The sequence below is a fragment of the Myodes glareolus genome, chromosome 6 (assembly GCF_982192425.1).
Source record: "Myodes glareolus chromosome 6, mMyoGla1.1, whole genome shotgun sequence".
NCBI lineage: Eukaryota > Metazoa > Chordata > Mammalia > Rodentia > Cricetidae > Myodes > Myodes glareolus.
Window position 1 is genome coordinate 91,471,543 of NC_142031.1, and position 12,440 is coordinate 91,483,982.

The 12,440-nt window shown below is 40.9% G+C and overlaps 1 protein-coding gene across 1 annotated transcript in view; it reads right to left on the reverse strand.

The window, feature by feature from the left end:
• Positions 1-568: 568 nt before the first annotated feature.
• The window catches only part of Qpct (glutaminyl-peptide cyclotransferase), a 29,310-nt gene continuing 17,438 nt past the window's right edge, over positions 569-12,440 (reverse strand). The window contains exons 4-7 of the mRNA XM_048416271.3: positions 7,356-7,532; positions 5,435-5,534; positions 3,930-4,046; positions 569-1,197 (exon numbers count right to left, since the gene is read on the reverse strand). Of these exons, the coding sequence (XP_048272228.3) occupies positions 1,052-1,197; positions 3,930-4,046; positions 5,435-5,534; positions 7,356-7,532 (540 nt within the window). The 3' untranslated portion in view covers positions 569-1,051. The remainder of the gene's footprint in view (positions 1,198-3,929; positions 4,047-5,434; positions 5,535-7,355; positions 7,533-12,440) is intronic.

Consider the following 12,440-nt stretch of genomic DNA (forward strand, 5'->3'; position numbering starts at 1 on the left):
CAACTAACTTCAATTATATGGAATAAGCAAATTCCCCAAGTGCTCATTTGATCAAGATTGTTATTTATAGATAAATTCTTTCTTATCTCTAAAGATAATCCAGGATTCCTAAGGGTCTCCGGGGGGGGGGGGGGGAGCTATACTCTCCCAAATCCGAATACCAGAAAAATCTAACTGCAGGAAAATGAGGTTTATGTGCTACTGTTATGCTACCTAAACATTAACTCTTGAGGAAACACTTGGTGGTTCTTTTTGTCTTTGTCTAACCCAAGATCCAAACAGGAAATACACGTCTTAGAATTACATTAATGGGAGGAAGCCCCCCCAAATTAGAGATGTGGTTTGATTATTTAAGAAATATGTGCAATAAAAACTGAGACCAATTAAAGAGCCCATAGTGATTCTGTTAATGCAATTGGATTATACCTTTGTATCCTTTTCCAGTTGTTTTATTGCCCACTATATATCATTTTTACAAAAAAAATCAGCTGTAAAATTCTAGAAAACTGGAATATTCATTAAAAAGCACACTTTCTCATTTATAGACATGGAAAACAAACCCACTATATAACATTTAATTCAGACTTTAATTTCCAAGAAATATACTTCACAAAGCTTTTTTGAAGAAATGTAAGAGCTGTCAAAATACATGTCTGCATTGTATTACATAACACATTATATAAGACACTATAACATAACATATAAAACTACAGTTATATATTGTACACCATCATCATATTTAAGACGTGTTTAGAAGTACGATATTGATAAGTAACCTAGAGTCATTTTAAAGTTTTCATTTAAAGAGTTTTAAAAGTTACTTATTTTTGATTTCTTTACATGTTCCTTTCTTGTCTCTAGATGAAAATTAATGAGCAATAAAAGGCATCGTAGAATTCTATGGTTCACTGATCACATACTCATTCACCTACAGAATGGATCTGTAGGATGGAAGTTTTAGTACAACATTTACCTGGAATCAGATTATTTAAATAACACCTTGACTTCTGAATTTGAAACAAAAGCAACTACCACAAACTAAATTCAAACACTACAAGTGAAGATATTCCAACACGAAGACCTGAATAATTTTGTTTAGATTGTCAATGGTTGACTCATTCAGATTTTCTTCATTGTCATCCATGGTGTGCCAGACTTCCGGGAAGGGAGAAGCTATCAAATGAAGAACCGGAACACCTGGTAAGAGAGAAACAACTTGTAAGTTAGTACCGATTTCTAGGGGGTCGTCTAGAAAGTGATATTTGTGAGCAAAGCAAGCACCATATCTTATAAGATATCTTATAAGACACTTGATAATTCATTGTCTCACATGGACATCTTTATGTCTTACTTCAAGATAGCTTTATGTCTTGAAGTACGAGTACTTTGAGGCTTCCCAAACAAATGTCAATCGATCCTGTAAGGATGCTAAGGCACCTACTGTCTGCAAGTTCTTGCTCTAGGAGTGAAAAAGCAAGACCTGGCCTATGTGGAGTTTACATCCTAGTGGAGAAATGAGCAGGCACATACAAGATACAATCAAAGACAGTGTTAAAGCGTTTCAAAAGTAACTAAATGAGGGCTGGGGATAAGGATGGAGGGTGGGCAGGGGGACTGAATGAGGAGCTGTTTAAAGCCAGGGAAGGTCCTCTCCCAGAAGCCAACATTTAAATCAAGGTACAAACCCAAGAGAAAGCAAGCCAGGCAAAGATCTAGGAATGAACACCATGGGCAACCATCTTCCCAAGTGCAAAGGTCATAAGGCTTGTCCTGGTTAGGGAACCACAGAATCACAGGAAGAAGCGAGAGGAGAAGTGGGAGATGGTTTTGAAACAGAATCAGAAAATGGAAGTCCTTTTAGGTCATGGTAAACTTTCCATCTTACTCAGTAAGGCAGCAAACCACTAGAGCTTTAAAACGGTATTAGCATAATTTGATTTACATTTTAAAAAGATGATTCTATTTTATGTGCAAAAAAAAAAATTGAGAGGCAATAGTAAAATTCAGAGACCAGTGGGGAGATGACTTAAGAGTCACTGAGTTCATTTAGATTTTCACATCGCGACACAGGATATCTTGCTTATCAACCAGGCTACATCAAAGTTACACAAAGGACAAGAATGCAACTTAACTTTAAAAAAAGCCAAGGAAGGATGTCAGTGGTTCTAGGATTTCCTAAATCCATTATGAGTAGGGAGAAATAAAGACCTCATCAAGAATTTAGAACATCTTTCACGAGAAAAAGGAAGCCATGAATGATGACATAATTAATGAATTAATTAATCGATTTATTATATTTATTATGCTTAATGACTCATCACTTCTAGATTGTCTCAAATCAGGGAAAATGGGAATTATTGTGTAATTTTGGAGCTGTATATAAGGTTCAGCTTAGATATTGTCTTGAAGACTCGAGCACACAGGTAAGATGTAGTGGTTGACCTCAGAGAAAGGGCAGAATTAAGGACAGCTCCCAGCACTCTGACTTGGGCAGCTGGATAAATGTAGATTGTTTACCGAAAAGGGCAAGACTAGGAAAGGAACATTCCAAGCCACTTATTTTTCCATGCCAATGAACAATAATGGGCTCTTTGATTTCATCTGATATCCAAAGAGAGAAGGCTGGTAAAGGGGAGGGGCTCTCTTTTCGTTTTGTTTTGTTTTGTCTGTATTTGCCATCTTTAATATTTTTCATACAATGTAATTTGATCATATTCTTTCCCCTTCCCTAGCATCCCCACCTCCCTGCCCTCCCAATTTCATGTTATTTCCCTCTCTCTAAAAAAAGAATCGCAACAAACCAAAAAAAAAAAAAAAAAAAGGCAAAAATAACCAAAACAAAACAAGCAAACTAAAGCACTCACACACAAAAACATGGAGTCCATTTTTGTGTTGACCAATAGGTCCTGCCCTGGGGTGCAGTTAATATATTCACTGTCACTGTTGGTTAAAAAAAAATGATTTTTTTCCCTCACCCAGCGGGAATAAATTACAAACAGCTTTTTGGTTATGGGTGGGACTGTGTATCTAATTATCTGGTAAGGGGACATTAGGTTATTACAAGCTGTATCTGAATAGTATCCGGCATCAATATAGGCCAGGTAAAGATGTGTCTAGATGTCTCCGCATTATTTAACTTGGTTCAATTATCTAATGTTTATCTCGTAGATATATAACCAAAAGACACATGTTGGGCAAAAATCTCCTATAGCATAATATACATATCTCCTTTTAAAGATAAGCTCTCATTCAAATTAATTTAATGACTATTTTACACCTATATCATCTAAGGCTCAGTGAATATCAAAGATGAGGGGTGAGAAAGATGGAAGAAAGAGAGAGAGGATGGAGAGAACGCTGGGAAATGCAAGCATGGCATAGCCACTGGCACTCCTGAAATCACATCTGTGACCTCACAAGATCTTCATAAGATCGGGCCCACAACATCATGTCATGGAGGATGGAAGATCTCATGAGGTCTCACCCCTCTCTGAGGACTTCACATACTTATAATGGTTGCTGGGGGAGGGAAAGACATCTATATCACTGGTGTAGGCACTGGTAAGATGTCTATGAATAACCTCTCGTCTGCTCTCTTGTAAGCAACCTAATGAAACCCACTGGGTCATTAAAAAATACATAAAAGGGGGAAGGAAGATTAATTGGGAAAAGCGAGGGGAGTAACAAGAGAGGGAGGGGACAAGAGAGGGCAAAGGGAAATGAATATGATCAAACTCTATTAAGTACATATGTGAAAATGTCATAATGAGACATGCTATGTACAATTAACATATAATAATAAATAATAAAAGATAAAAAGGAATGTGTAAATGACAGTGTTTAAAAATTTCAAAATGCACATAAAATATAACAAATACAGTAGGCACAGAAGAGAAAATGAACATGGACAATAATACACACATAATTACCTTTTCTTAAAAATGGAATATGGTCATCTTGAATAATATTTCCATAACCAAAATTCTGGAAATACTTTCTCTCCAAAGAATGATCCTTGAGCAAACCCAATTCATAGAGTTCTTGTTCTGCAGGCAACAATCAGACAGTAGGTGAATATCTAGTTTTATCTGATCAAGACTTAAAATGCATCCTTACTTAGGGAGCTTGAAATCTTATCACACAAGGAATTCTTCTGTAGACACATATCCGTGAACACAGCCACATCTGTGACAATAAGTGTCTAGACTTCACCTAGGTATATTTTAGAGGAGATTAGAAACGAAGAGTCACACACGACTATGGCTTTGCTGGTGAGAACCTCTTTAAGGGTAGAATCTCAACAGAACGAGGGAGAGATTGAGAAGGAGAACATGAGAGTCAAAGGTGTCGGGAAAACTCAGGTGCAGATGTCAATTGATCCAGAAGGTGCATGGGGAATGCTTACAGAGGGATGCTGGGCTTAAGTGGGCTACCAGAGCAGAGGATGAAGAAAATCGACTGGCCACTCTGGGGAAAGTCATCTACTGTGACCTCTGTCAGTGAGTTCTAGTGTGGTTCCTGATCAGTGGCCTCAGCACCACCTGGGAATGACTGAGAGATGCAAATTAGCAGGTACAATGTCAGGTTTAACGAATCGAAAATTCTGGGGCACAGCCCTGTAATCTAGGCCTCAGCAAGCACTCGGGGGACTCTGAGCCACTCTAACGTTTGAGAACCACTGACCTACACACAACCCAGCGCTCTCGTCATCTTGTAACATACAGCTCGTGTTGTACATCACCCGTAATGCCGTCTGTTACAAGACGGTAAGAGACCATGAGATTAGGAAACAAGGATGAAGGAACTCCTAGGGCAGCTGCTCATTTCTGTGATGTTAAATCACAAGGGTAAAACTGTACCCACCAGGAAGCATACATGTGTAGTGCGATTTTTAAGAAGATTGAGAAAGCCCCAACTACCAACCAAAATAATATTCCTGTTTGTCAATATTTATATCTCCTTGTCCACGGAGTACATTTTTTCTTATACAATTAAAGACATAGTTAGAGAGAATCCGTGAAGGAGAACAGCACAGTTGATTTTTATCTCAATAAAGTAAATGTATTGTTATGTGCATTTGGGGAGAAGAAATAAGGGAACACATGGAGTCCTGGAAAATAAGGCAAAGGAAACAGGAGACTAAAAAGAGATGGGAAATTAAGTTAAATTCAAGAGTTTCTTCTGGCATAAGTTCTAAGATTCTACAAATGTAATGTTTTGATGTTCACATTTCGAAATAGAATTCCATGCAGGAAAATAAATTGGGCCTGTTGACAAATTAGGAATAATGAACTAATTGGTAGGGTAAGTCAAAAGTCAGCCAAGTGTTTTAAGCATTTAAAGAGTACACTTAAATCATGAATTTTGAATTTTAAAGAGTAGTGCTTGTCAGTAGGAAGACACAATATTTTGCTCCTTCATAACTGGTGCTTACCAATTGCTTGGAGTCTACTAAACCATCTGGTAGTCTTGAGGAAAAAATTGGGAAATGTTGGATTTGCAGCTCCAATTAAATCTAGTAAGACCAACAGATCCTAAGGGAGAAAAATATTAATTAATCACAGTCACCACCGAAGCATGTTTTAGGTCCATTAATAGAGAAAAAGAGTCCAAACTAAATACGTTTAAATACTTGAGAATCACACAGAGAGTTATATGAATGAACAACAGGTTTAATAATATTTTCTAACCACTGTAGAGAACTTTTTAGGTCTTTCTTATGTAACATGGATATATGGCGATGTATCATACACCAGATGAGCATAACCAAGGATAGATTAGGAAGGCAAATTTGATGTATATTTCATGAACTGAAAAAGAATACATTTGCTTCGCTTTTGAACGGGAGTTCAGGCATGTCTGATCATCTATGTCATTATAATTAGGCGTTTAACTTTAATCTGTAATGATAGGGGTGCATGTGGACGGAAGCTATGACTCACGCAGCACACAAGAGAAATTCCTCTAAAGGAAACTGTATACATCATGCTGCTGGATCGCCTTTTCCTTGTGTGGCAATCAAGACGCTCAGTTTAGCTAGTCTCTAAAGTCTCCCGGTTATAACCTTCCATATTAAGCCACTGTTCCTTAGCTTATTTGAATCGTAAAACATCAGCAAGCTTGAGGACTCCCTGAAGGCCACATCCTAGATTAAGTCTTCCTGATTTAGGTAAGTGAAATAATGTTCGATTAACTACCTAGAGTGAAATCTGCCACATGCTGAGTAAATACTTTCAGACTTCGCGATTCCAAAGACATCATATACACAAGTGATACATACATATACACATATATAATTGATATATATGTTCATTCTTTTTGGGTAAATGCTTGTTTGAAATAGGACACATTTCATGAGACTAGATAAGTTTCTGTCTGGGAAATAAATGGTCCTTTCCATCACTGTGGATTATATATCTTGATTGGTAAATAACTACTAATGATCTAGGTCTCTCTCCTTTTTCTGCACCCTGCTGAGTCACTCAGGAACAAGTGAATGAGTGAGGTACTGACTACCTTTCTTTGACCCATGGCAAGCTGCCAGTGTACCTGAGAAAGTCATGTTCATATGAGGCGTGTTAGCAAAACTCTTAGATGACAATGATTGTTCATTTGAATCCTAGGGTGAAGGCCAGCAACATGAGAAACAATGGGGATGTGTCCAGCAGAGTGGAGGGGTCAGGGAGAATGTGGAGAACACTGGGAGGAAGGAAGTCCCAAGCATAGCACAAAGTTCCAAGCTGGGGTTGGTGGGTACTTACGACAAAATGAAGATCAGGGATGGGAAGAGAGTCGCAGAAGAGGATTTACTGGCAGGGCACAGAATGAGGATGAATTGAGGTTGGAGCTGGGCCCACTACTTAGTAATAGCAGCAGAATTTTAAGGCATCCTTAGAATGTCTCTACCCTCCCATCAAAAATGCCAAATCAACCTACCGCATCAAGGTGACCATTCACGCTGCAGTCACTGGACTGCCTTAAGCGCATGGGAAGTTCCTCACTCTGTCCTTTTTGCTCCATTCCCTGTGATGTTCATTCTCCCTCTGCCTGAAAAAGGCTTTCTCTCTCCACACCGCACAGTATTTGGGGTGGGGGTGTGCTCACATACTGAATCTAATGGCTCTTTAATGTGACTTTCACATCATTTTAATTAAGCTCAGCCAAACGCAGCTTCTAACACAGAATCATTCTTTTTAGCTCTGGGATTCCTCAAAAATCCAGGGCTTGCCAAGGAATGTTCTACAATAAACAGTGCTCTGAAGATTTCGTGGCACTTCTAGGTCTTTACTTGGTCTTAGGAGCCTTTTCTCTGGAGACAGGGACGGAGTTATAGAGCCAAGGTAACTCAGACTAACCATGCCATGCAGTTGGTTGGTGCCTCTCGATCCAGGGGGGTGTGGGGTTGCTGCCATCTTCTGAGCTAAGTGCCGAGACCCATACAGAGAATCTCGAGGAGACCAGTGAAGAAAAGCCTCTTCTCCATCAAAGAAAATTAGCTGGAGCGAGAGATCTGGCTTGGAACCAGAGACATCCTGGTAAAAAATACAATTTGGAAAATAAAACAAAACCAACGGAAACTCTAAAGCCGACCAATCACAGACTCTCAAACTATATTTAAAAAGCACTTCGTGAGGACATATTGACCTGGGGTTGTCTTCAGAGGTATCTATGAACACTATATCTGCAGGATGGGTTCATGGTGGTCATGATGGGCAAAAAGGAGCAAAAAATGCTATACAGTCAATTAAAAACTCACATTCTTTCCTAGTAACTGAGCAAAAAGATGTTCCATGAAACGAAGATGTCCAAGCAAGTGAAAATGTGCCAAAAGTTACTTCACACCGCTTCCGTTCCAAACACCATCAGACCATGCAAATTCCACTCTTTCTAAAACTAAATGTCTCACATTTGGTCTTACTCCCTAGCGAACAGTTAGACTGTGGGGCTGCTGTAATGCACATGGCAGCATGCCACAGAGCTCCCCTTCAGGTGCATGTGTGGCCCCAGCTGCAGCCTCTCCTGGGCTGCAGCTCTGGGAGTGTCCTACATCCTGTGACCAGGCACTGAGGCCTCTCTACAGGGCCACCACCTCCACAGCTCCCCAGAGGTTGGCTGAGGCTGTTGTAAAACCTGCACCACAGCTCCCTGGCTCACTCCTCCTAATCCCGGTTCATCCCTCTCCCGGCGGCCAATGTTGATCCAAGGCCACTCCCTACTAGCTGACCTGAATGCTCATCAGATGAGGTTCCACCTCGTAATGTGCTTCCTGGGTACCCAACCTAGAACAACTGGGTACCTTCTTCTCACCTTACCAAAGTCTGAAATGTGTTACTGGATTTTAGTTCAAGAGTCTGGAATGTTGTAGGGACACAAACATAATAATTATAGTATTTTTCTTCAGAGCCTATACATTTGGTGAGCTAGGAGAGGGAAATACATAAGCATGGTATGTAATATGCCAAGAGGCTCGAGCATAAAACATTCCTCCGCTGAAGATGGGGAGAAAGGAGAGATGAAGTCCTTGGGGCATGAAGCAAGGCTTTGTGGGACAGTATTTGAGCAAACTAAAAAGATTTACATTTTTTTTTATTGTCTGACCATGATTCCCCTGTGCAGATCAGTCCTTTGGGTATTCAAATTCCCAAGTCCTTCAATCTCACCAGAATCTCCAAATCCACTTAATCTCACCTCTTCGCAGCTACACTCCTAGAAGGACCCTATTTATTCCATGTTTGGTCAAATTCCTGGTAATCATTCCAGCCCTTCCCTTATATACACTTCAATATTTCTCTCTCCGTAGCCACATTCTCATGGAACAATAATAACACGGAACACCATTCTCTACCTGTTCTGTGATTATTCTCAAGAGACCGAACCTGGTCTGGACAAAAGAAACAACCATGCCATTTGCTAACTTAGAATCTGTGAGCAGCAGCCAGGCAATGGCAGCACACTCCTTTAATCCCAGCTCTTGGGAGACAGAGGCAGGTGGAGCTCTGTGAGTTCGAAGCCAGTCTGGTCTACAGTGTGAGTTCCAAGACAGCGAGGGCTGTTATACAGTAAAACCTTGTCTCAGGAAAAAAAAAATCCATGATCAGAAATTTCAGTGCAGCCTCTTGTGTTAACTGTAAGTTGTGTGTATTTTCTGGGTCCACCCACTCTCAACCCCAGTGTTTCACACTCTCCCTAGCTTACAGTCCTTACAATACCCATCCTCACTTCCCAGTGCTGGCCTCGATTTCTTCTTGCCAGTCCCATTAGACTCCAATCTCTCCACATAAGCACTAAATTCCTAGTTCTAGAGGGCACTGCTTTAGCAAACACGATTTCCCCTACATCAAGTTTCCTGTCTTTGCTGGATATTGCTATGGGCGTACCACCTCCACTGTTGACCTGGTCCCCTATTCATAGAAAACCTTGCTAGAAGAGATTCCGTGTTTACACTGTGTCAGAATTCTATTTTTGAGTTCCACTTTTAAAAAAAAAAATCTGGTAATGTTGGGGATTGAACCGAGGCCCCCACGCATACAAGGCAAGTGCTCTACCAATGGAACCACATTCTCCAAGCTCTCCATGCGTTTTGTCCTTACGCCTGTCCCTTCAGGCTTCCTATCCTCCAGCTACTGAAACTGATCTTGTCAAGAACACCTACGACCTGTACATTGCTAAATCCAAAGGTCAACTCTCAGTCTTCGCCATTCTTGACCACATCCAGCATAACTGCTGCTCCATCCTGGGTACAATTCTTCCATTTGCCTCCTAGGACACCACTTCCTCTTCCCTCGATCAGAAGATGGAATTTAGTGCCTAAGCAGAGAGACTGGCATCTAAAGAGACTGGCAAGAGGAAATCAAGGCCACTACTTGGGGGTGAGCCTGGGCGAGGTAAGGAACTACAGGTTAGGGAATGGAGGAGTGTGAAATACCAGGGCTGAGGGTGAATGGACCCAGACAACACAGACTTTATTTTGTACAGACACACACTTCTCAGAACCTTTCTCTCTCTCCTTGGTACAGCCTAAGCTGGCTGCTCACTTGCCCAGCCATTCACTTCCTCTCTCACCTTTCACACCACCCTGGGGCCCACCTCTTCTTCTCCAGTACCTAGAACCCCAGGACTTCATCTTCTCTGGCTTCCCGGATTTTTTTTCTCCCTTATTTTTGCTGGATCAAATTTAGGTAACACTTTTAAAATGAAACAGTGCATAAGAGCAAAAACTACTGATATTTTAAACACGTAAAAAAAAAGTCTTTGCACTGTGATTTCATGTGGCAAATGATTTTTTTAAAAGAAAATTTAAGGCATAACGCCATTGTTTCCTAGCTTCCAAGATTCCTACTGAGAAGTCCAGCATCATTTTCATTCTTGCTACTTTTTATATGACCTGGGATGATCCCACAAAAGAACTCAATATTATTTTACTTTGGTTCTTTTTCTTCTTTCTAGAAAAGCTATTTCATTTACTTCAGAATTCTATGTTCTTAGTGACTTTTTGAATAATATTTTTAATTTCAAATTTCCAAGAGCTCTTTGCTATGATGTGATTATTCTGTTATTAAATATTCTTGTTTTGTTTCATGAATATAAACTCTTTTGTCTCTAAGGATTTTTAAGTAGTGTCAAGCCATCTTCTGCCCCTTACACTATTCTGTTTCCTCCGACTTCATGTTTCAATTTGCATAATTAGCTTTTCTTGCTGTCTTCCACAATGGAAACTGTTTGCCAATATCTGCCGTTCATTTGTATTGGAGAACACGGTACTAAAATGTTCACGGGAGACACAAATTGGTTGGTTCTACCGCGGTCACTTCAGAGCAATCTTGTGTCTAGTCGATGCTCTCATTGAAGATCACCAAATGTCCCACCCCCAGCATCCCTTTCTGTGGCCTCTGCCTTCTCTGGAGAAGGAGCCTCTAGTCCTCTGTCTGCTGCTGCCTTTCTGATGCTAGAAATGGAGGGCAGCCTGAAGACCCCACTGCTCAGCACGCTGTTCACCCGATCTCCCTGACTTCCCTGGGGATGGCATGCACATACCCACCTTACATCCCTACCGTCTCACTGTCCAAGACAAGTCAATAAAGGCGTCAACAGTCAAGGGACAAGGATGTGTCACTGACAACAATGGGAGGCCACAGCAAAGGCACAAGGTACAAGATGTCAATATGTGATTGCTGTCCTGTTACAGGAGGTCGGTGGGAAGGGCTGCAGAGAGCTGGACGATAATATCATCTACCATCAGGACAGCTTCCCACCACCACTTGCCCAGTCCATGATAGCAAAAGAATGTACATCCCACAAATTCAGTCAAAATCGGCTACAGTTTGCATTTAAAATTAGCCCATTCGAACGATTGCTCCCATCACCCCTCACCTCTAATAGAGAAGGTAGTTTGGAGAAGGCATACAGTGTCTGAAATAATTTCATGAGGGTCCCCTTTCAACAATTCAGTCCTTTCTGCTTCTTTTCTTTCTGCTATTACTGGCACTACTATTATAATTATTATTACCTTTGTCAGGCAGGGTCTCTCTACGTAGCCCTAGTTCACCTGGAACTTGCTGTGTAGTCCAGGATGGCCTCCAAGTGATGCCAGCCCCCTTCCCTCAGCCTCACAAGAGCTGGGATTACAGGAATACACCACAACGCCCACCTTGGCCCTTCCTATTTCTCATACTAACAGCAGGTGTGTGCTGTGTGGGACGACGGCAAAGTGGGTCAGCTAAGCAGAACTGTGTGCCAAGCAGAACTATGCCTTTAAGTCGCATCTTGTTCACTCCATGTCTTTCTGTTAGAATCGTAAGCATGAAAACTTAAAATGGCATGTCTGCTTATGGGTTCCCTCATCCATTGCTGGGGCGGTTACAGTTCAAAGCGGGACACAGCCGTACAAAGACATCATAGAAGGCTCAGAAAACAAAATAAAATGTGAAACAGGTATTGAAAGGGTATAAACAATCCTTGCTTTCTTCAAGTTCTGAATATCCAGCAAAAACAGAACCAAATATCTCTGTTACTTCCATTACAAGATAAACCTTTTATTTCTATACTCTCATTGTATCAAAGGCTGGACCATCATAATGCCCAGGGTAGTATTTGCTGCCTGTGAACAAAGTTTTTGTATTCACTTCGTCATGTTTACTGTTATGAGCAGTATCAGAATAAAACGTCTCGTTTAGCACTTTCCCCCAATACACCCTTAAGAACACAGAGAAATAAATCTGAAATAAAATCTGAGAGTCCCAGAAGTGTTCTGAGCTTCAGGCATAACAAAAGCTCTGCTATGCTATGAAAAGCTAAGCCCTGATCCGCAGGTACAGCGAAGACACGTTTCTGCCTTGTGCTTTGCTTCTCAGTGTGTCTGAATTACTACACGCTGGAGATCTCCCACCGCCCTCCCCCAACTCCAGAGCCACCCTCTCCCGGCAGAAGGTTGTGATGTTTTA